This window comes from Tachypleus tridentatus, chromosome 7 (assembly GCF_004210375.1).
Source record: "Tachypleus tridentatus isolate NWPU-2018 chromosome 7, ASM421037v1, whole genome shotgun sequence".
In the NCBI taxonomy this organism is placed as follows: domain Eukaryota; kingdom Metazoa; phylum Arthropoda; class Merostomata; order Xiphosura; family Limulidae; genus Tachypleus; species Tachypleus tridentatus.
The window spans coordinates 66,109,758-66,135,057 of NC_134831.1; the positions used below are offsets into that span (position 1 = coordinate 66,109,758).

The 25,300-nt window shown below is 34.7% G+C and overlaps 2 protein-coding genes across 5 annotated transcripts in view; one reads left to right on the top strand and one right to left on the bottom strand.

Moving 5' to 3' along the window:
- LOC143255861 (uncharacterized) lies at window positions 1-19,250 on the bottom strand. Of its 4 annotated transcripts, none has more exons than XM_076512195.1 (3): window positions 19,133-19,250; window positions 12,071-16,340; window positions 1-1,804 (listed from the first exon to the last, which is right to left on the bottom strand). In XM_076512195.1, the coding sequence occupies exon 3, from the start codon at window positions 1,543-1,545 to the stop codon at window positions 73-75; it is 1,473 nt and encodes a 490-aa protein (XP_076368310.1). In that variant the 5' UTR covers window positions 1,546-1,804; window positions 12,071-16,340; window positions 19,133-19,250; the 3' UTR covers window positions 1-72. The 4 variants fall into 4 exon arrangements, with proteins under 4 accessions (XP_076368310.1, XP_076368311.1, XP_076368309.1 ...); XM_076512196.1 differs by lacking the exon at window positions 19,133-19,250 and adding an exon at window positions 17,235-19,096; XM_076512194.1 differs by lacking the exon at window positions 19,133-19,250 and adding an exon at window positions 16,467-19,096.
- The window catches only part of LOC143255863 (S-adenosylmethionine synthase-like), a 25,297-nt gene continuing 19,220 nt past the window's right edge, over window positions 19,224-25,300 (top strand). The window contains exons 1-5 of the mRNA XM_076512199.1: window positions 19,224-19,454; window positions 20,382-20,459; window positions 21,212-21,334; window positions 21,824-21,936; window positions 23,297-23,440. Of these exons, the coding sequence (XP_076368314.1) occupies window positions 19,334-19,454; window positions 20,382-20,459; window positions 21,212-21,334; window positions 21,824-21,936; window positions 23,297-23,440 (579 nt within the window). The 5' untranslated portion in view covers window positions 19,224-19,333. The remainder of the gene's footprint in view (window positions 19,455-20,381; window positions 20,460-21,211; window positions 21,335-21,823; window positions 21,937-23,296; window positions 23,441-25,300) is intronic.

A 25,300-nucleotide genomic window follows, 5' to 3' on the forward strand; every position in this document is an offset into this window, starting at 1 on the left:
TTTTTATTTATTTTTTAATTTTTCGTTATTATAGGAAATTATAGGAATAGCTTATCAATTTGTTTGTGTATTTTATTCAGGTAGGAATTTGCGTTTGTAACTTTTGCGTTTGTACACTTCATCTGGACAATCTCGTTTAATGCTCCAGCAGTAGTCAGCCATCATACTTTTGTCCCAGCGCCCTTGGTAGCGTTCTTCCATGACCTTTAGGTCTTGGTGGAATCGTTCTCCTTGTTCGTCACTCACAGCCCCCAGGTTGTCAGGGAACTTATCAAGGTGGCTGTTCAAAAAATGAAGCTTGATGCTCATGTTGCACCCAAGATCACGAAAAGCGAGGAGCATTCTGTTCACAAGTTCACTGTAGTTCTCCGCCTTATTGTTTCCAAGGAAGTTCTGAACGAATGCCACAAGGGATAACCATGCTGCCTTTTCTAAAACGGTCATCTTAGCAACAAACTGATCATCACGAATTAGGGTTCGAATCTGTGGGCCATCAAACACGCCTGCTTTGATCTTCTCAAATGATAACCCTGGTAAAGCTGTGATGATGTGTTGGAAACATTCACCTTCGGTTTCCAGTGCCTTGACAAATTGCTTCATCAAACCTAATTTGATGTGAAGAGGAGGAAAGATGATCTTATCTCTGTTTACAATTGGGTCTTGTATGATATTTGGCATGCCTGCTTCAAGGGTGTCACGAATAGGCCAGTCCTTCTGGACCCAATGTCTGTCTCGTGCTCGGCTGTCCAACATACAGAGGAAACATGGAAACTTGGCGAAACCTTTCTGTTGTCCAAGAAGAAAGTTGACCATCTTTAAGTCTACACAAATGATCCAATTGTGCTCATGATATTTTAATATGTCCATGACCATTCTCATATCATCATAGTCTTCCCGCAAATGCACTGAGTGACCGACAGGTACTGCTCCATAAACATTCCCATTATGTAAAAGAACACACTTTAGACTGCGTTTTGAACTGTCTAAAAAGAGTCTCCATTCAGCAGGACTATAGTAAGGTACACCCAGTTCTTTGAGAAGCCCTTGGATGTCATGGCAGTAAACAAACTGTCTGTCTTCTGAAAAGAAGGTCACTAAAAGCTGGTCACGCTTTCTGAAATATGATACTTTAACAGAGTGATCAACAAGATTTCTGCCTTGTAATCTTGATGCCAAAAGCTCTGCTGCTTTCTTTGAAAGACCTAAATCCCGCACTAAATCATTCAGTTCAGCCTGGGGAAGAGGCTTGGGGACGAGGAAAGGTTCAGTGTCTGAAGAACAGTTCTCCGATTGTGTACACTTTTCTGACAATTCACTGTCACAACTGTCTTGTTCGCTTGTATCATGTCCAATGTCTTTATCGTCCAATGAAGGCAAGCCTTTGAAAACTGGAACAGGAACTTCTTCAGAGTGCAGAGCAGGCCGAATAGCTGAGGGAATGTTCGGATACGTAATCTTATGTCGGTTTTTCTTCCCAACACCCGTTGTGTTTACCATGCAGAAATAACAGTCAGTTACATGGTTGGTGGGTTTGCGCCAAATCATTGGAACACCAAAAGGCAGACCATTGCGTTTTCCTTTGGTCCAGTCTCAAAGCATTTCCTCACAATTGTGGCACACAACATGAGGAGCTTATTGCTTGTCTTGATCACCAAGATGAACTTCAAAATATGCCTTGTAGGCACGCTTGACGAACGAGGATATGTTACGTCTCTGACGATTGAGTGTGTACCATCCACATATGTAGCAGAAGGCATCAGGCTTGTTTCTGCAATGATATCTATTTTTGGAAGCCATGTTTGATCTGAAACAAAAGAAGAATGATCAAAATATTAGAAGCTATCTATATATATGGACGTGAAAATGCTTATACATGGTTTAATAATTATCGCAATTATTTCTAAAACTGTAATTGTTAAAAGTTATAATAATTAACTAAGATACCGTAATCATTAGATAAATACATGTTCGGCTCTGAAACAGGAGAAAGATAAACCTTTGTGTTTATTTGTTTCTTTCTACCTTAATTCTTTGACAAAAAACAACAGTAAATACATGTATAATTACGCATCTGTATACTTACATACAATTTATTCAATTTTAGTATATGATTTATTTTGAAAGTAACAATTAACTAGCTGTTTCTGTGAGTTGAGAGCATATAAAGTATGCCATAAAAAGTCTAATTAATGTTGTCATACGTCATAAATCAAAGATATTTAATTAAAACTAACTAACATTTGTTATCAATATGTTTTATGTTTAAAGAAACGCTCTCTATTAGTAATGAAAGATTTGGATAGATTCTGTAATCTTTGAGATATCGTCAAATATACAGTTTACAAAAGACAAAAATTATCAAACGAAGCTTTCATGAAGGTTTTGTAAGTGGCGTGAATGTTATTTCTATAAAAACTTAAACCTGTAAAATTCACAACATACATTATAAAGTCACTATCTTTTATAAGGCTGCTTAGTACGGATAGCTTCATATGAAATAAATGTTTTAAAATTTACATAGAATAACTGTAAGCGTACGAACACAAAGTTTCCAACAAACTCTTCCATAATAACCTGCATTGTGTCTTAAATTAACGTGAAGAATATGGAAAATCGGAGTTCACACTTTTCATTTCTTCAAACAGAAATGAAGTAAGAAAACCGAAAATGCTGAAGTGTGTTGCACATGTGCATCGAAGTTCGGTTAACTCCTTTAGCTAAATTTCGCCAACTTCAATTAAGTGTTTTTTAAGAAACAGAGCATAACGTTACTTTCATTTCGTCTGCCTAAAATCCCTTCAAACTGAAAAATAATTCACAATTATTCTTGTTTTAGGATTGGTATAAATTATACTTAATGCATAGAGAAACAAAATCTAATATGTAGCTAACGTGACCGTAACCTTTTCATAGCGTAGAAACGTATGTATATTTTCGCATATCCTTTTTAGATGTAATAAAACTTGTGTTGCTTAACGAAACGTTCTACGTGAACAGGACGAACCTAGCTGTAAATGGCGCTGTTTCTCTGTCTGTCTGTCACACATAAATGCGGGTGTTTTACTCTTGTTTCTTTCGAGTACACTACAAAAGTTATTTACTACGTAACCACGTCTGACGTGTTAGACATCTGTAAAATAAACAAATAATAAAAATCTGGTTTGTCTTTCACGAGATACTTGAATTTTGCTCTATTTTACCTTGCGTGTGTGGTAGACCTCTGCACTGCCACACTGCGTAGCTTTTACAGACAGATCTGTTTTGTTGGACTTCGGACGTGATGTTAAACTCTTGTTTGTGCTTTAACTCTTTAACTTTTACTTTTGTTAATCATACACGAGATCTTCGAATATTTAGTTACCGCATAGATTGGTTTGTTTTGAATTTCGAGCAAAGCTACTCGAGGGCTATCTGCGCTAGCCGTCCCTACTTTAGTAGTGTAAGACAAGAGAAAAAGCAGCTAGTCATCACAACCCACCGCCAACTCTTGGGCTACTCTTTTACCAACGAATAGTGGTATTGACCGTCACATTATTACGTCCTCACGGCTGAAAGGGCAAGTATGTTTAGTGTGACGGGGATTCGAACCCGCGCCACTCAGATTACGAGTCGAGTGCCTTAATCACCTGGCCATGTCGGGCCTACCGCATAGATCAGATAACTTTAAACTACACTTTTCTTGAATTAGTACAATATTAAAGGTAAATGTATCAGATATCTTGGTACAGATAAATCATCACAAAGATAGAATTAAGACGATTATAAAGCCGATGATGGATTTATCGTAATGAAGTTCAACTGGCAAGAATGTTAAATCTTCTTGAAATTAAAAATGGAGTGTGTGTGTGTTTTGTTATAGCAAAGCCATATCGGACTATCTGCTGAGTCCATCGAACGGAATCGGACCCCTGATTTTAACATTGTAAATCTGTAGACATACCGGTGTACCAGCTAGGGACAATTTTTTCCTCTTTCGGTGTACTCTTCTCGCTCCTCCAGCGAGTAGGATATCAATGGAACTCCAACTTCGAATTATTGGATAGTTTCAGTTTCATATTTTTAATATAATTTTTTTTTAGTTTTTCAGTATTTCCTTTGGTTCTCTCCAGTCTTCTAAAGACATTTTACGGTATTTCAGTAAGATATTTTTATCTTTTGATGGTTTTCATACTAATTAAAGTAAATTAGTGTTTCATGTTCACAATAAATGGAAACGAAAGATCTATGGTAAATGAGCCTAAATTCGGCGTATAGAATTGTTCATACTAGAAATATAATAGACTTATAATCAAAAACGAGCACTAAATGCGTGGTAGCATTTGAAGTTTCCATTGTTTCTAATATGATTATGAGACTTTCTTAAAATGGAAAATAAAAGAGGCAGTAGTTTGAACGCATAAGTAGGAAATGTTTAATTAACGTTATTCTTAGAATTTATATTTAATTTTAAATATTTCAAATAATTTGATATTTTTGTTTGTTATTAAGCTCAAAGCTACACAAACCTTTGCCTATCACAGATATGGAAACCCGGTTTCTTGTATTATAAGTCCGCAGACTTACTACTGTTCCACTGGGGGGATGCATAATTTGAAAACTCTACTAATTATAAAAACTAATTTTATCAAAAAAACAGCGATTATTTTTCGCGTTTTAACATATGACTTGTTGTTATTTGCATTCAAAAGAATCTGATAATATGAATTTACATATACAAAAATTAGAATAAAAGAGGGAAGTTCCACAACAATATTTTGAAAGCACTTGACCTCATACGTTATTACAATCGGCAACACTGACCTTTTTATCCTAACTTGGCTGTTTTTTCTGCATTCAGAATGTTTTAATCAGGTATCACTACTTACTGTTTTCACGAGCAGTATCATTCCTGTTACTTTATAGATGTAAAAAAGTAAAGCTTGTACTTCGTGTAACAGTGTGTGTGCGTTTTTCTTATACCAAAGCCACATCGGGCTATCTGCTGAGTCCACCGAGGGGATTCGAACCCCTGATTTTAGCGTTGTAACTCCATAGACTTACCGCTGTACCAGCGGGGGACAAAATAAGAAAGCATGTTTTGTGCGAGAGGAGGACTCAAACGCCTTAACCCACCTGGCCATGCCGGGCTTCCTCTAAGAGTATTTTATATATCTAGCCATTTCTTACATGGCAACTAATGGATTTGCCTATTCTTGAGTCGTTTATTTTTCGTATCTGAAAACTCAGTAACAGAATATTTAAGATTATTAATAAAGTGATAATTAATTCGTGATGAAGAATGAAGGGTATTTTTATTTTGAACATAACCATGAATCACACATCTATTAGCAAAAGTACACCCCCCCAAAAAAAAATCTTAGATTTAAAAATCAAAATAAATATTATGTCTTCTATAACAGACCAGAATCGAAATAAAAATTACGTTTCCTTTACGGGACTAACATCTGTTGTAAGTAGAAAATGTTTATTTTCTTTGAATTTCAAAACAACCAAACATACCCTTTCAATTCTGGGAGCGTTATAATGTCACGGTCAATCCTACCTTCCGTGAGTAGCCCAAACGTTGGTGGCAGGTGGTGTTGACTATATGCCTTATCTCTATTCTACCACTACTAAATTAGGGACGACTAGCTTATGTAGATCCAGAGTGGATTTGAAATTTAATAAAACAAATGAACAACATTATAATTTATAATCTTTTTTCGTAATCGATGCAAAAATGCCACTTTTAAGCATATGTTCGAGTTTATGTAAGAATGATACATAGCTCTTCTCTTTTGTATTGTCTTTTTATGTGTGTTTAACATGCTCTTTCGTTTAACCTCAAAGTTTACATCCGAGTAACGTGTACGTAATACGTTAATCCATTCAAACACTCGCCCATGCAAAATTAATTTGTTTTGGCTCCATACTCTCCCTTCAGTATCCTGTAAGTTACATTATTCGTGGAGCTTTATAAAATATACAGATTACAGTATTTTACACTGAGATTTTTTTCTTGTCAGATTTATATTAAACGGTATTAATAAATACGGTAGACTTGTTTGTTTGTTTGTTTTGGAATTTCGCACAAAGCTACTCGAGGGCTATCTGTGCTAGCCGTCCCTAATTTAGCAGTGTAAGACTAGAGGGAAGGCAGCTAGTCATCACCATCCACCGCCAACTCTTGGGCTACTCTTTTACCAACGAATAGTGGGATTGACCGTCACATTATAATGTCCCCACGGCTGAAAGGGCGAGCATGTTTGGCGCGACGGGAATGCGAACCCGCGATCCTCAGAATACGAGTCGCACGCCTTACGCACTTGGCCATGCTGGGCCCAATACGGTAGACATAACTAGATCTTCCCAAGAAGATGGCAATATGTTAGTAATCGACGTATGGTTCCATGCAAATATTTTGAAACTGATTAACTTCGGCGTTGCTATATTTGCAATTTGATCACACAGTATTTTGTTGTTGTTTTTTTATCTTTTACACTTTCGTAAATTTCATGAAGGATTTTCTTTCTCTATTTTGTTTATTTCCCTCAGATGAAACTAGTTTAAATTTTATCGTTTAAATAAACAGTTTTCTAGCTTACGTTTTAGAGTGTGTTTTTTCTTCTTAAAGAGACATTGTAATTACATAAATGTGAAATGTGGAATCAAGCACACATCTACATAAATGGTTATTTGAGCTCTGCCTACCACAGCTATCGAAACTCGATTCCTAGCGGTGAGAGTCCGCAGACATGCCGTTGTGCCATTGAAGAGGAGATGGGTCAAGTTATACACAGACATACAAAAAGAATAACTAAGCTATGAATTATTGAATGTAAAAATATTACACGAAATATCTACTTACGATACGTAACAAATGTAGTTAGTGTAATCAGAATCTATCAAAATCATTGATTAAATTCCATAGAAAGATCCCGATGTATCTTAACGACTAGTGTGTTGGGCTGTGTATAGAAAATTCAAAGGCTCGGAAGTTGATGTCCAGTTAATTAACAGATTCCCCATTTTCAGCTGAGGGAACACAATAGGAATAACTGTCAATCTAGTTACTCGGGTTAAAGTACAAGAACAAAGTCCTTGCGGTAACAAGTACTGCTAGCTTGCTGGTTATCTTTCTGCGTAACCAGTTGCTCAGAATTAGATAGGGATATACTTAAAACCTAGATAAATATAAACTGGTACTTTATTCCACTTGTATAGTTGTCACGTCGTTACGCTATCAAACAGTTCATTTAATACAATACCTAGAATTACAATTAATCATTCTCTGTAGGAGTATAGTAATACAAACAAACGTGTGTTACTTCTGATTTAATAGTGTAAAAACTGTAGGTACAAAAATGTCTTTAGATTGTTTGTTTGTTTTTGAATTTCGCGCAAAGCTACTCGAGGGCTATCTGCGCTAGCCGTCCATAATTTACCAGTGGGAAGGCAGCTAGTCATCACCACCCACCGCCAACCCTTGGGCTACTCTTTTACCAACGAATAGTGGGATTGACCGTAACTTTATAACGCCCCCACGGGTGAAAGGGCGAACATGTTTGGTGCGACCGGGATTCGAACCCGCGACCCTCGGATTACGAGTCGAACGCCTTAACACATTTGGCCATCCAGGCCATGTCTTTAGAAAGTAGGTAGAGAATTAAAAAAAAAAAATCCCCGGTGGGACAGCAGTACGTCTTGAGATTTACAACGCTAAAATAAAAGGTTCGATTTCTCTCGAAGAACATAGCTGATAGCCTGATGTATCTTTGCTATAAAGAAAACACACATACACAAAAAAGTTTCCCAGATTTTTTTTTTTTTGTTTTGCAAAATGAAAACACACGTAGGTTTATTTCTACATTAACAAAACCTCATCAAAAAATGTCCGTTGCGGATTAGGACACAAAACTTTTCGATAATCGTCCAGGTAATAGCCGTAAAATTTGTTATTAGACAAATGTTGAGATAGCTTTGTAATACGTTTGAAACAGTTACCATGGTGTTCAAGTATCTGTGCATTCTATATTCCGAGTCTTAGAACGACACACCACCATCACAGAAACGTTTTCCGACTATAATTTAGAGACCAATGATCTGATGTTTAGTTTGTCTGGTTGTAGTCAAAAACTTTGCACTTTTGTTATTATCGGCGCATTAATAATGATAACCATATAAACAATAGCAAGAGGAGAATGTCTTTCACTTTTCTTATTATCAAATTTCCATTGCTACTTTGATTAACTTAGTGATTTCCAATACAGACAAATGTTTTTACATCTATATGATATTATAAAAGTTCACGGAACTCACTGGGAGAGGGGTCTTACCCATGGCCACTAATGATTTTGTCCGATTTTTCAATGATTCAACAGCAAAATTAATGGTCATTTCTACAATGCACCCACATCTGAAAGGAAATATAATCTGTACTTGTTAACTTTAACGGTACATAGTGTACTCATGCAAATAAATTTTGTTTGTAAGCTCGTTACTTCTCCTTTCCCTGCAGTATATTAACGACGAAATTGATGTTTAAAAGAGTCAGGCATAGGACTCCTTAAAAATGAGGAATCAAGGGGGTTCAGAGTCTCACGGGATTAACTGAATCTGTTTATTTCAAAACTGTTGTTAATTCGTAAGTAGTCATCCAAAACAATTATATATATATTCAGATTTTGCAAATATGCAAACTGGTTGTAGATATGGAGATTAGATTTGTTTTGAGTATCTTAGAACTAGAACCATGGAATTAAATGAAAATTGTTATAATCTTGTAAGGAATCACTCAATGACAGTATTCACTTTTAAATGTTTGAAACTTTCACTGGTGTTCCCAAGTAAGGGGTCAGAAGAGGTTTGGGAGATTCAGGATTGATCAACGGGTTTATGTACAAATTGTTGTTGTTTTGAATCAAGCACAAAGCTACACAATGGGCTATCTGTGCTCTGCCCACCACGGGTATCGAAACCCGGTTTTTAGTGTTGTAAGTCCGCAAACATGCCGCTGAGCCACTGGGGGTTTATATATAAATAACAAAGGTATGTAAATAATCTTTGTATTTTGGACTCGTTTTTTTTCAAATTTTAAGCACAAATAACTGATTATAATAAATAAATAATTAATATGTTTGAATGGTAGTTTCTTCTAAGAGCATGAGCTTCGTTAATTTTATAATATTCTAAGTTTTTGAGTGGATCTGACATGTAAACAGTAGCGTTTAGAAACAGAAACAGGCCGTGAGTTCGAATCCCCGTTCCACCAAACATGCTTGCCCTTTCACCCGTAGGGACGTTATGAAGTTACGGTCAATGCCACTTTTCGTTGCGGTGGGTGGTGATGACTAGCTGCCTTCCCTCTAGTCTTACACTGCAAAATTAGAGACGGCTAGCGCAGATAGCCCTCGTGCAGTTTTCCGCAAAATTTTGATTGTGCTATGTCACATATACGATGAATTTACTATTATATATATATTTTGTTATCGATGTTTGTAAAAGTTAAATTTATATTTAGAAATCTACATAACTTATTCTGTTAAATTTGTATTGCGATATTATCATCTATTCATTAAAGTTGTAGAAGGTTCTCTAAAGTTAAGATCAACAATGTATGTGTGTACTTCAACGTTAGTGTATCGTCAGTGTTGTTATTTAGGCTGAAATTTGTAAAAACTGTTCTTACACCTAAAAAACATAACCAATTCGACGTGCAATGAGACAATATTTACTATTGGTTTGCTACAGTTGGTATACTATAGGCCTCAGAAGCTATAGCTTATTAACGCTTATTAATAAAGAACTTTAGGTAACTGAACAGTAACGTTTATAGGTTTAATCCATTACAAACCATTTAACTTCAGTGGATTCACAGCAAATATTAATAATTTTACGAAAACATTATGTAACTTCACTTGTAGAGAATTCGACGCAGAGGAAGCTAGCTCCTCGTGAAGTGAATTGTATCTATATTAACTCAGAATTAGTTCATTCATTGTGAGCCTTCGATAAGATATCCAGTACTAGGTCAGATAAAAGACTCAATATTGTTTGTAAAACGTTTGAATATAAATCATTATTTGTAATAACCATTATTATAAATTGTTTTACTCTGTGTATATTAAAATGTAGTGTACTGAAAACAATGTGTATCAATCTGGTTGGCAAATATAATAAATTTGATACATATCGAGATTTAATTAACTTCTAAATTTAAATTATCATTTAACTCAGTTTCAGGCTACTTCAGATTCTAATACGTAACATAATATATTCTAATAATTGTAAATAAACATGAGCCTGGTGTAATTTTTGACCTAAACTTTGAAGTGTCCTAACACTTAGGGTTCGTAATTTTTAGTACAAGCACATGCCACACTTTAGCAGCCTTTGGTAACATTCTTCAGAACAATTGTATTTTGTTGTCCTCTCCTGGTGAAAGACTAGCACTATTTATGCACTGTGTTAGAACACTGCAATACAAAATATTATGTTAAATTTGCAACAACCCTCAATATAAGCAAATATACATGTAAATGTAGATAACTTCAAAAATTCACAAAATTCGATTGTACTATAAAGTTTGTTACGTGTAACACATACCATGAAATGGTATAATATTATTGTAGTGTAATTATTTCTCTGGATTTTTAAAGATTATCCAGTGAAAATAATTCAACACCCAGTCCACATAAATATGATAAATTAATATTTTTTCACCCATTAAGTTTTTATAAGTTCAAACACTTGTATATTTATCTAACTTGTATGCCTATGTTGCAAATAAAGCAAAACAATTTAACTGTACAAAGTAACTGTGATAATTAACACACCGACTAGTTCAATACCTTCAAATCACTTGACACTCTTTAACCAATCTAACTACGCTTTACAGAATGTCGTATTTATAACCTACATTCGAATATACTAGAAAAAGCTTGACATCACATTCTTCGAATTTTCTTGGTGCTCTCCTTTCTCCAGCTAACACAATACATTAAAAATATAGCTTATAAAACCTCTTCCTTCTTGGATTGTGAAAACACTATAACAGGGCTCATATGGAAAAATAATATAACACTACACGAAACTGCTCATTCATCAAGTGCTTTTGGTGATCTCTTCCAAGGCCCATGATATATGGATAGGCTGACATGTTGTGTCACGTTGTTGCTACCAGTCCTGTTATTGTTAAGTTCTTTTCAAATAGGTGATCAAATGAAACAACTGGAAGTAACTTCAGCAGGAGCTCTGATCTCCTCTGCAAATTTATATTACACTGAAACTTTCTTCTCAAGAGGTCTATTCTCTCACTGACATGTTTCCAAAGACAATCACAATGGGTGACCTTTGGCCTGAACCATTTTCCTTCCGAACGCCTACTAAACTTTGAAGTTTGTCTTCTCTCTTGTGACAGGAACTGTCCAGCTATACCATGTCACCTTGATGGAATCAATTCTAATAAGCACGTACAGCATAATTACCTTTCTCTTTATCACAAGCTCATTAAAGTCTTTTCTAGTTAAAATTCCATGTGATATTTTTTTCTTCAGATATAGGAGAGCACTTCTTACCATAAATTCCTTATTACATGCTGGATTGTTGGGTTCCATTATATGCTGTCGGGCCCGGCATGGCCTAGCGCGTAAGGCGTGCGACGCGTAATCCGAGGGTCGCGGGTTCGCGCCCGCGTCGCGCTAAACATGCTCGCCCTCCCAGCCGTGGCGGTGTATAATGTGACGGTCAATCCCACTATTCGTTGGTAAAAGAGTAGCCCAAGAGTTGGCGGTGGGTGGTGATGACTAGCTGCCTTCCCTCTAGTCTTACACTGCTAAATTAGGGACGGCTAGCACAGATAGCCCTCGAGTAGCTTTGTGCGAAACTCCCAAACAAACAAACAAAAAAATATATATGCTGTCACTAGATAAAGAATTAACTGTCGATATGAGTATCTCACTTCTTTGTTGTATAATTGTCATTGTCCCTGTTTCCATTGGACGTTCAACTTCAAATGCAGACATTCCATTGCAACAAACAGGGATTTTTTGTTCATAAATTATAAAATAATCTGAAGTTAACTTAAACTCACCACCATGCCTTGCATGCAGTCAGTTCCAAAAATAAACTCTTCTTAATTGTCATTTAACCCAGCATCATGAGACGCAAAGAAAGTTTCCTATAGTAAGGATAACTTCTAGTTTCCATTCCACTAGAGGGCCCGGCATGGCCAGGTGGGTTAAGGCGTTCGGCTCGTAATCTGAGGGTCGTGGATTCGAAACCCCGTTGCACCAAACATGCTCACCATTTTAGTCGTAGGGGTGTTATAATGTGACGGTCAATCCCACTATTCGTTGGTAAAAGAGAAGCCCAAGAGTTGGCGGTAGGTGGTGATGACTAGCTGCCTTCCCTCTTGTCTTACACTGCTAAATTAGAGACAGCTAGCGCAGATGACCTTCTTGTAGCTTTGCGCGAAATTCTAAACAAACCAAATCCTTCTACTAGAACTTTACGTCCACATGCTGATCACGTCAATTCCTCTTTTTCTTCACTTCTGGAGGCAATTTCTCATCTTTCATTAAAAAGTAAGTACGAACAGTTGTGTTCATAGAACCAGTATCAACAAGTTCGTGGAAATTTGGACAAATTTCCCCAAATAATGAACTTCTTTTCTCATTTGCGATAAATTGAGTATTTTCAGCTGAACTTTGCCTCATAAATCTAACTAATTCCTGTTTTCTTGATGTTTCATTAGCTTTGCTGTGTTCCTTTATTCTGGCTTGGCTCTGTTTCCTTGACTTAGTAACAGCTATTGATTGCTCAGTCTTGGTTGTAATGTTAACATTTATGAGTCACTTCTTTTTCGTATCCTTTGAGAGGAGGCCTTATTTCATATAGACCTTTGTCTACAGTTCTGGCAATATGTATTGTGCAATATTTCCGCCATTCTGGGAATTATTTGTTTAACTAATATTTTACTTCCTTCTATGCCAGTTTGTGAAGAAAGTTGGTATAGGAAAATGTAACCATGACTATAGGAGCATACAAATTACATATAAAAATACACATCTAAAACTAAGAGTTTTGAAAACTATCAACCAATATTACTACCATTGTGTGACAGAGTAACAAAAAATAACAAAGAAAAATGGCATGTACAATATCCACCATTTCAAAACAAACGTGGCTGAGCACGTTTGTGGTAATTACTCTGTACATCACGAACAGTTTCATCATCTTGTCTTCAAACATATTTATTTTTCATTTTAATTCATTATTCAATTGCACGTGTTTTTTTCTTTTAACTCCTCTTGAATTCCTCATTCTTGTTTCTTGATCTTTTTTTAGTATCCTGCAAATTCCATCTTAGTTTTCTTTTCATTTCCTGTCTTTTTCTCTATATCTTGTCTTAATACTTTCATCATCTCAAGTAATGTTTGAACCTCATCACTTGAACTCAAGGTCGTCATTTCTATTTCAACTGTAGTCAAACTTCTGTATTATTTTCACCAAAATAACACTCTTCTTCCTACACCAGTGTTGGAGCTCAGTTCATTGGCTGGCAAATTTCTTTTTAATTATCTAGTGAAAATAATTCAATGTCTAAGCAAAGTAACGACAACAAATTATTTTCTCCTACAACGTTTCTGGAAAGTTCAACATTTGGACATTTCCGTAAATTCTTGTAGGCCTAAGTCAGGCCCGGATTAAAGGCAACTGATGGCCTAAGCACAGCCCAACAATGGTGCCCCCTCGGCCCCTCCGCTACATAACTGACAAGACATTAAGACTCAATAAGTGCTGAAAGTGATATAAGAGTTTGAAAATTTATAATCCTTCTTCAGTTTTCTTCCAGGTCAGACCTCACAACTATATTAAATAAAAACTTTATTGTATTTATTTAACAGATTGGGCATGGATCAAAATCAAACAATGACTAAGGCCTTTTATTTATTTTATAATTCTGAAATTATTTTATAAAGTTCAGCATGACTGAATCTGGTGTTTACAGTTCTTGTTGCAATGAACTTATGGCGCACATATGAGTGAAACTGCTTAAGCTCGGCAGAGAGATTAGTGTCCAAGTCCTCTGGGTAAGGATCAATTAGCATTTGGGAACACTGAGAGTACCTTTCGGTCTCAGCAGATGGAGTGACATTATTTGACATATCACTTAGGAAAGAAAATCTGCTGCTATTTCTTTGTGCACCTCTCCTCTTCTTCTCATTTGGGTTTCTAGTTTGTCAACAATTGTATAGAAAGTAGTGATACGAAACCTCTGGTATTCAAATTTATTTCTTGTGCATCTCCGTCATTGAGTACCTTCTTTCTCACACGTTTACTAGTTTGAGTTGCACTGTAATCAACATCTGGTAATATTTCCTTTGCAACTGCTTCATATCTTTCAAAGTCATCCCTTAAAGTGCGTTGTTTGGTCAGCTAACGACCCGTACAGATCTGCACGTTTTCAAGTTCACATCCTCATTTTGCAAAATTTGACTTGCTTTATGAAACTTTTGCAAAATCTCCTCCTCCATGATCAACATAAAAACACATTCTAGCACTTGCATCTTATTTGCAATATTGTCTGATTCTCTTCTAGTTTCTTCCTTTTGTGACTGGTCTTCAACTAGACATTCAAAAGCTTCCAAAACCCTAAAGAAAGACTTCAAATTTGCTGTTGTTGCCATTGCAGAGAGGATTTTAACACACTTTCATTTCCAAGATGAGCTTTAAGAATTTTCCACGGGTTGGTTGAGGTTAAAAAAAATGTATAGAGAAAATGCATTGTAGAGAATAAATTAACTGGGACTTGACAGCAGTCAACAGCACTTCAGTCTACCAGATTTAGTGAATGGGCTGTGCAGGGCACATATATGGCAAACTTATTTTCTTTTAAAATCTTTTGCTGCATCCCCTTATAATACTCAAACATGTTCGCAGCACTGTCGTAAGACTGACCCCTACTTTTTGAAGAATTAAGTTTGCAAACTTCACGTAAGTACTGCAATACCTGCTCTGCCATTTCTTCACCAGTATGGCTTTTCAGTTCCAGAAAGGTTACAAAGCATTCAATAGGCTGCCCACCCTCTAAGTATCGAAGTACAACATTTAACAGATCAATATGTGACAGATTTGGCGTCGAGTCAACTGACAAGATAAAATAACCAGAAGAATTTACTTCATCAACAATGAACGCGTGGACCTTATGAGCCACTGGTTCAATGAGTTCTTCACAGGTGGTTTTGGACAAGTAAAAAGGATTTCCTTTTCCAGAACTTCTATATTTCGAAATGTGCCCTGCTAAAAAATGGATCAAACTGACTTATAAGCTCAAGAAGCTCTAAAATACTCTCATTCTGCAGTGAACCAAATTTTTCATCTGTTCCTAGAAAAGCCAGGCCACGTTCAGCTAACGTAATAATAACAGATATGACACGTTCCTGAAAAGTTCCCAGTAATTGAACTATTCTTTAATTTGTTTTTCCAACTCTTGTCGCAAGCCTAAACCTTGTATGCGAGTTAAGTATGTTGGCACAGTGTCTTGGTGAGTAGTGCTTCTTTTATAATAATCAATTACAATAGTATTTCGCCAGTTACTGAACCATTCTCTTTCAACAAAATGCGAGGAAAATTCAGGGTCAAAAAGTTTAAAAACAAAGTAGTAAACTGACCCTGTTGATGGTAAATACAATAACCACTCTCTCTTGTATTGCTCACTGTTGGTTTTTACCCCAAAGAAAAGTTTTTGTGAACAGTACCTCGATGGTTTGCCATTATTGAAAGTCTGGCAAGATTTGCCCAATGGTCCATTGTGGTGTTGACAGTCAGCGAGTCCACAAGCAATCCAGAAAAACCACATCATCAGCAGAGAAATCGAGCTACAACCCTGGATCTTTTGACTTAGTTTCTTCATCTTTTGTAAACTAAAGCATTTTACCATAGTCCAGTAGATTTTCATTTTCAGCAATTATTTCAACTTCAGACTGTCTTGTAGAGCAACTTTCATCAACATTAACACCAGAGATATCAGGAGAATTTACAGGCAAAGTGAGATCAGTTGTGAGACTTGTGCCAGTTGAGCCAGCCTGTCATCATGATGTTCTGGCCTTGAAGTGGACAAAGTTGTACTTGTTGGTGTGGAACTTGGTTCATCTTCAATCTTGTCAGAGTAATATGCAGTACGAGTGACTTCTAATGGTGGAGATGGGTTTTATTTAGAAGACCATGTAGTGCAAGTTGAGTGAAAAAATTAGTCAGCTTTTCAGTCTTGGGCTCTAAATTCAAAGCCTTTTGTTGGTTCTTTTTTGCCAGTTTTCTCTTCTGTGCAACACTTAATTGAACACGTTTCATCTTGCAGTCTGAAAAATATGGAAACAAAAATAACAAAACAACAAAAGAATATGGATTATATATAGTTATAATGATTAGAAGAACACTGAATTTCATAAAAAAAAAAACGTTGGTAAGACAGTCAAAATACTAACCTCTAGGTCTACATTCAGACAAAGATTGTCAGAAAGTTATCCTAGGACCCAGGTCCATCAGCACATAAACATTAATTCACAAATACCTTTATTGATTTGCTGCATTCTGATTGGTTGAAAACCATTCGATTTTGGCTTCAATCGATCTTAGGAAAATTAGTTTTCAGTCATCGCAAAACTTTCATTAAGGTTGTTGCTATGGTAGCTGTATGCAAGAAGTAACATAAGCAGTAATATGCAAATCCATTGCGAGCCAGAACGTAATCCAAAACAAGTTGTGATCAATAACACACACTGTAGTAGTCTGTATACAGTAATCATTCTGTTCTGGTACACATATATAACATATAATCAATTGTAAACAGTACTGCACATTGAACTACTAAATACTGGGTTAGGCCTAGGCTAGAGTACTTCAATCCTGATCAAATATCTGAAGAATGAGTTGTAACCTCCACTTTGAGCTCAGTTTTGACCTGGGAACTTTAGATGAGCTAACAAACCATACACCAACAAAATAGGCATATGTCTGAAACTTTATCTGTATGCCTGGATGCGAATTCAAAACGACGGCCTTAAATTGGGAATAATCCACTTCATTATTCCAGGCTACAGTAGCCTTTCCAGTGTACTTACACTAATCTAGTTACAGTATTTAGGCCTAACGTTATTGTCACTCAATTCTCAGATAATAACACTAACGTTAGTCCTAATGCTAACATATTGCAACTGAGGCCACTGACCTTAAGCCTCGTACTCAGTACTAACCTTGCTCACATGAACTTGTTCAATTCATGCACTTTTGCTGGCAATCCTAAATTGATTTTGTTGATTTGTTGATTCCCTAGAGAATATGTATATGACCACGGTGCCACAGTACTGTACTACTGCTAGTACTATAGTGTATACATTACAACGTTACGAATCACGTTGTCGTGCATGTCGAAGTCTTACTCAGTTTGACCTAAAAGGTCGAATTATTGCCTTTAGACTGCTCCAGTCGGTCAGTTGTTTTTCCAGTTGTTCAGAAATGTAATAGAATACATACTGATATGAATTTATAGCCGCAAAATAGTTGAAAATAGACCTAAAAGTCTGTCGTCGTGATCTCCATGGTTATGTCACGGATTGTTCGTTCGTCTCATAAAAATATCACCAGAGGGCAGGGCCGGTTTGAGGCATTATGACGTCAGGATAGGATCAAGGAAGAAGTAAGGAGAGTATAATTATGATCTCCATTTTTGGGTCTAAATATGGCATATTTGACAAAATTTTGTTGGCTATCTATGAATGGGGATAAAAACAAGGGTTCCTGGTCTTAAATCACATGTACTCACACACAAATGAGGTTTTTTACAGTAAGTTGTTTGAAGCCAAAACATTACGGCTCAGAAAAGCTTGAGAGAGAAACACTTATAAAAATATTACAAAACACACAAGGATGATGCAATACTAATATAAATAAAAATAACACAAACGAGACAATAACTCAAATATAAAATATAAAAACAGAAGACGAAAAGCATAAAACCAGCCACGTCTCTGCACACATCTGTCAACATTTCGTTTGACTTGTGTTTCTGTAGTATTATACTTTTATTTTTCTGTAGATTTGACCAAATAAAGCAGTAAAAGATAAAACAAAACAGTCCCACTGCCTATTATTTCTTATAAATAGCCACAACAGAAGGAATGATTGAGAAAAATATTTCATCTTCAAGGTCAGATATCATAAGACCATCTTTTACCTGAAGTGTTATCAACATTTTGTACTGCTCTTTACAGTAATCTTTTGCAAATCAATGACTTCTTACTTCAGATACATAGTTTTGTATTTTTTCGAAACTTTAATCCCTCACCGAGCCAAATAAAACGCTTTTTTAACAATGCAGAGTAAAGTCGAACACGGCAGATAAGGACAATTACAAAAAATTCGACTAAAGTAGAAAGTGGTAGTGAAAGAGTTAAGGGCATGATAGCTAGGGAAAAAACTGTGGTGCCCCCTTCCCTTGGTGCCCTAAGCACGTACTTATTTTGCTTAATGGTTAACTAGGGCTGGTCTAACTTACAAATGGCTTTATTTACCTAAAACAAATAAACCTGTACAAACTAATGGAAATAGTTAACACACTGCTTGGTTCACCCGCTATCTTGAAAACATTCTAATTAACCTAACAATGCTTCTTGAAACGTCGTATTTGTAATACTATATACTATAAAAAAGTTGAGTCGCATTTTTCGAACATCATAGGTGTTCTACCTCCTATAAATTACAATATTTTTATTAGTGAAAATATATTGCCACGGCGTTTCGTTTACTGCATAAGAGCTACGTGAGTGCCTTATTTTTATTACCTCATTTCCATGTTGCGTATATGCTTAGTTTACAACAAAGAATTATTACCAAAAACATTTTAAAATATTCTCATATTCAACGAGTTATCTTGTCTAGTGTCTATCGAAAGATAATTTTATTCAGCTTTCAGTTATGTAAAAAAAAGGATATTTTTCTATTAAAGTGACTATGGACCTTTTTTACAAAATCTCATTGCCGAAAGACCAGTTTTTATGTACTTTGTGTGATGGTAAAATGATTGGTTTACAATAAAATGCATACTTCTATAAAGCGTTATAATTAATAGAAGTATTAAAAACATAGTACTAACTTTAGGTGTTACTTGCATGTGTTCCACCATTGTGTGTGTTGGAAGACTGGCAATTCACAATGACCAATGAGATAGATAGGTACATTCATGCGCAGTGGAATTAACATCTGTAGGTATAAAAGAAAGGAGCGAAAAGGTTTCGGTCTCTTTTCCATTCGTTCATTGGGTTGTGTTGGTTGTTGGGAATAAAGTGGTAGAACGATGTCAGAAAACGCTGTGGTTGTAGAATGTATGATGAATGGCGAAGCTCACATTGCAACTGAACATGATACACTGGAAAGTTTTCTTTTCACATCGGAATCTGTTGGAGAGGGACATCCTGGTAATAAATGTGTCTTAACCTTTCTGTTAAGTTAAGAATTAGCATTATATTATTGGTTCTAGCGATTCAGCGGAAGGATATGAAGTTTTATCTTCAGCTTCCTGTCGAGTTCAGACAGGGACACCGGCTTGAGACGACATTTACAAACGCTAGAATAGGTCGAGTAAGCCCGATTAGGCTTAGCGTAAATAGTAGCACAATAAAACCCGCGTGAACCGTAATGGCATGTAATATAACTACAATATTGTTACTATATGGTTGAGCGTTAAACAATAATAGTATTAATTGAATAACATCGCGATGTAAAAATAAAAGAATTGATCGTTGAAGGGTCGAGTCTTAGCTAGATAATTTCAGTTTAATTATGTAGTGTGTCATTAAATAAACTATTCTGGGAATGAGAATTTTACATGGGACATGGTTATTTCACGAGATATTGAGAAAATGCCGCATTGATGGATTTACTGGTTTCGATCTTTTAATACACTGTTCTCTATCATTCCCGTATGTGTGGAACTTTGCATAAATTTCAACGTTTTGCCATTTTCTTGAGATATTTTTGTTTGGGTAGTAAATACTACATTTGATACTAATGGCATTAAAATAACTCAAGTTTAACAATCGATTTTGTAGAGTTCAAATAATTTTAAGCTAGTACAACAAATATCTATTGATGAGCTTTTGTCATTACAATTATGTATGTTAATAAAGAAATTTTGTTTTTAATTAGTAACTACAGTCATTAATATAATGCTAACAAATATGACTTTACAAATAGCTATTGGAACCCTTAAAAATATTTTTTTGCACTGTTTCAGTTGTAATAGCATAATCTGTATTAGTTTTGTATAAGAAAACTACAAAATGTGAGTATTTAAAAAATATGATAAACATGTGTATAATTTATATATTTGCTTCTATATGCAGATAAGATGTGTGACCAGATTAGTGATGCAATACTGGATGCACATTTGACTCAAGATCCTGATGCTAAAGTGGCATGTGGTAAGATAAAGCTTATAATAACTTTTACCACATAAACTGTCGAAATAAGTAACAGCCAAATTTTGTTCACTGAAATTTGTGTTGTAAATACAAGCTCAATTAAGAATAACTTTGTCAATTCTGAACTTATTTTATTGAAAGTTAGAGAAAAGTGTAATGAGACAACCTATTATTGATATAATTGCTTACTTGCAAAACTAAATTGTGGATTAAAAAGTACTTGGAGAAAACTTGAAAGGTGACTGAATAATTGTGTAATTATTTCTACATATTTTGTTTTCTGTTCAATGGAAGTGCCAGTTGATTTTCCCATTTCTTCCCTCTTTTTGTTTTTTAACACACACTTAAAAACATGTTTTTAAGAGATTTCTGATATACTTGTTTGATATAAAATAGTTTTGGAAAATTTAAAATAGTTCAAAGAGATAATTAATGCTTTTCACTTTCTTGTAGTTTGTTTTACTATAAGTACTTTTTAAGTGTATTACATATTTGAATTGGTATAGAAAAATGAAAAACTATCCAACTGGCATACACAAGTCTATTCATTGACACTGATTTTAAAGTTATTGGTGCATACCCCATTTTAGTATTGACATAGTTGAAATAAATTCACCAATTTACTTTTTCTACATTATTTCTTGATATTTTACTGTATTGGTATTCTACAGAAACTAAATGTTTTAACTGTATGTCGTTAGTAAAAAACATGTTATTTACAAACTATCAAATATAAAATATTTTTATATTAGAAACTGCATCCAAGACTGGTATGATAATGGTTTTTGGAGAAATCACATCCAAGGCCAATATTAACTATCATGATATTGTAAGAGAAACTGTGAAGAAGATTGGTTATGACACCTGCTCAAAAGGTAAGATTTGTTTAAATGCATTTTATTTCACCAACTATTTGTGGTGTATCATGAATCAATATTTGGTCCACTTAGGGTATCCCATTTCTACTACCACCTGGCTCAAACTACACTTAAAAACCTCTAGTCTAACTCTCTAAAGTACTCTTCCACTTTCCTCTAAAATTCAGTGTTGCAGCTTTTATGAAAAAAAAATGCCAACTGTTTTAACTAGTGGTGTCTCATTTTTCTTCATTTGAAACTTGGACTGTTTATTAGAAGTTGTCTTTTACTATAAGCTGATTGAGCAGTTTAAATGTGTAAACTGGTTAACTTGGCTACTTGTTCTGAATATACTTGTACCTGAAGTGTTATCTATATTGAATGTTATCTATAGCTCTGCAGGTTATGTATGTTATTAAAGTAAATTAAGGATGAAGTAGAATGAACAAGTCTTGTATATCTGCAACTATCTTGGTGCATATAAACAATAGTTGTTTTTACTTTAAGGGTTTGACTACAAAACTTGCAATGTTTTGGTGGCTGTTGAACAACAAAACCCTGAAATTGCTAGAGGTGTTTATGAGAATAAGAAAGAAGAAGAAATTGGAGCAGGAGATCAGGTGTGAATTGTTTTGTATCTATCATTTATGTAAATATTTTATAATGTCGTAGAAACTAACTGTTACTGAAAGTTTTCAGTGATTGAACACGGAGGAATAATTTTGTTATCTTCTCACATTTGAATTTTATTTCATTGTAGATTTTTTAAAGCCATTGGGAGGCAAACTACTCAAGTAATAGTAAAATTTAGATTTAATTTTATTTTCTAACACACAAAGATTACCTACGTAATAGTTATTGACTTCAAAAGAACTTGTCAAGATGTTCCCATAATGACTCATCTACTTCCTATCTTTTGTCATCTTGCATGTGCTGACATTATATTTGTTAGTTACTGTTTCTTAAACCAACAGGATAGTTGGGGAGAATGCGTAGGTTAAGGTGAAGTGACATATAATATTAACATACAAAAAAACATTTGCTTGCATGTATTAGGTGCTGTAACAAACTCCTCAGTAGTCTACTCATTGTATAGTAGTGGTAGTGTTAATGACTGGAAGAAAGTTTTTTTTATTCTTACATTTTCTCTTTTGTAGCTCTTTTTTGCACTTTATATGAATGAGGAAGATAGTGATGGGGAAAAGTTTTTTGTGGTTGCAACTATTTGACAAATTATTATATGAAAAAAGCTACAATAAGCTGTTTCTATTAAATCTATGGTTGTATTTGTGTTTTGTACAGAACCTGTTATCTTCAACATGTTACACTTTCCAGTATTCTGACAGTTTGGAAAAGTTTTTACATCTATTTTCAGTTTGAAGTTGTAGAAATGTAATTAGGTCTCATTTGTTGTAAGAATACAGGGTTAGAAGATAAGTTTTCCATGAACATCACTCGGTGAGTGCACCAGATGATTTACATACAATACATTATTGTGAAGTTTAACTAGTTTTTTGTAGACTGACTTTAAGCAAAGGGCTAATGCATTCATTTTTCTCCTGTGGTACATTTGATGGCTTACAATGCTAAAATGTTTGGTTCTATACTTACAGTTGACACAACACACTGGTGTGTAAATCAGCATGATGTCCATTCAACAACTTTCTTTTTCTATATCTACGTTGAAAAGAAGACAAAATTAATAGTAGCATTTTCATAGTACTAAGTACATAATAATAAATACAAAAAAATTAGTTAATTGAAGTAAATTTATGAAAAGAATACTGTTATCAAAATGTTTGGTAGTAAAGTTGATAGTCACTTAAGACCTTTTTTTCTGTAGTTAGATCATAACATAAATGAAACAATTACAATGTGTAATATTTTTTCTCTCTCTATAAGCAACAGTTTTTCAAAGGAAATTGAAACAAATTAAAATAAGTACTATTAAACTTTTTTTTTCCTTTTTCTCTCCCTTAGGGGTTGATGTTTGGCTATGCAACTGATGAAACAGAAGAGTGTATGCCTTTAACTGTAGTTTTAGCACACAAACTCAATGCTAAGTTAGCAGAACTGAGAAGAAGTGGAGTTTTCTGGTGGGCTGGACCAGATTCTAAGACTCAAGTAAATTTTATTTACAAACATTTTTAGCTATGTTTAATCCAATCTGTGAGATGGTTAGATGGTTACCATTGTTTGTTTTGAAAATGTGCTTTCTCCTTATAGTAGGTGGAAGGAGCCATTGTCGAGGAATTAAATAGCATATTTACAGTTATTGTGAGGTTTGTGTGGCTAATTAGAAATGTTGCACTAATGGTTAGTTTGTCTCATTTTATAAAACTAAGAACTACACAACTTTCTCCAATTTCAAACATAGAACAGTTTTCTTCCTAAAAATAAATTTAATTGTCTGACATGGTTATCAGTTTCAGTGGTGAGATGGATGCTACTTGTTAGCTGGTTTAATAATTTGGAAGAAGTTATCTAATGTTTTTCAGTATTAAAGAATTGATGAGTTACTTAGAATGAAGGCATAAGTTAGAAAAATGAAAGTTAATTCTTTCTTAACTTTTGAGGTTGAGTGACTTGTGACCAGTTTAATGAAGTTAGTTATCTGTATATCTTCGTTACCTTATGATTCAAAGCATAACCAGAGGGGAAGAAAAAGGGGATTAGAGTTTGACAAGTTTTTAGTTTCATGTTTGTTTGAATCTTATCTTTCAGTAATCTTGTTACTATTCATTCCTCTGTTTATTAGCAGTTTTCCATTATTTTCTTTACAGTGTTGTTTCCTTTTAAATAACAGCATAAATTTATTACAGTTTGTAATTTCTAGCTTTTACCAAAGCAAAACTATATTAGAGCATGTGTGAGTGCATGATTGGGATAATCATGCATTCCTCTTGTTTTTTTAAGAGAAAGTTGTAAAAGTGACTCATCCTTAGAGTATATTTTAATGTATAAACAAATATTTTTCCTTACTGCTGACATGGCAGCCAGCTACCAACATATACATGAGTTGTTTTACTTTTCTTTGTTTTTTGTACTTGGTAAAATATCATAAATTGTAGGTAGGGAAAAAACTTGTCTAAAATATGTGGTCACCAGGAACGTAGCACTTCTGTGGCCATGTTCGTTCTGTTTTACAATGATTTGATGTTTGTAGCTGGTAGTAAAATATAAAAGACAAAGATGCAACATCTCCCTCCATTTAATAGGGGTGGTATGTGGTATGATTGAGTTAGCAACAGCCAAGGTGTTGGAAAAACGAATGTTAAAACTTTGTAAATAATCTATGGAAAATGTATACAACAAGTACTATTCATGAAACAGTGATGACAACTCTCCTGAATGTTATTTTGTAAAGATGGAATAACAAAATAAGTAGCTGAAAAGTGAAATGTCAGTTACTGCATCATATCTTCTAATGTAGATCAAATTTTATTTAATTACTTTTAAGTTGTCATGTGAAAAAAATAATCAGTTCTGTATTTAATCCTTTCATTGTTGCTGGGACCCATTTCCCAGTGGACTGGGAGATGTACATCCCTGCTGCAGTGTATGGGTTAACTATACAAATGTATTTAAGTTTGTTTTAATTCATTAGTGGTACCTAAAGTTCAGAAGAATACATTTCACAAGTATATAACTTCATGAAGGAAAATAATCCTTCAAACAATGTTTCTAAATATGTATTAACAAAGAGACAATAAGGGACCATTTGGGTAAAGAGTCTTATAGACCATCCACCCTTTATTTTCAAGGTAAATGTAGATGCCAACTCATTCAATTAGTCTGTCAGCCTGTTAGAAAAAAATAGCTGTCCTAAGTGGAGTTTGTTTTTCCAAGTGTTATTCTTGGATCAAAATGCAAGAATCTGATATCTTTATCCTGTTTTTATCTCAATTTTGTAAACTTCAGTAAAAAATAAAAGGTTTTAACCTGACTCTTGTGGACTCCTTTCAACCCTGGGATTATGCTAGT

What these genes read in the sequence shown, in the direction of transcription:
- LOC143255861 (XM_076512195.1), bottom strand. Translation starts at nt 1,545, where the DNA reads ATGATTTGGCGCAAACCCACCAACCATGTAACTGACTGTTATTTCTGC.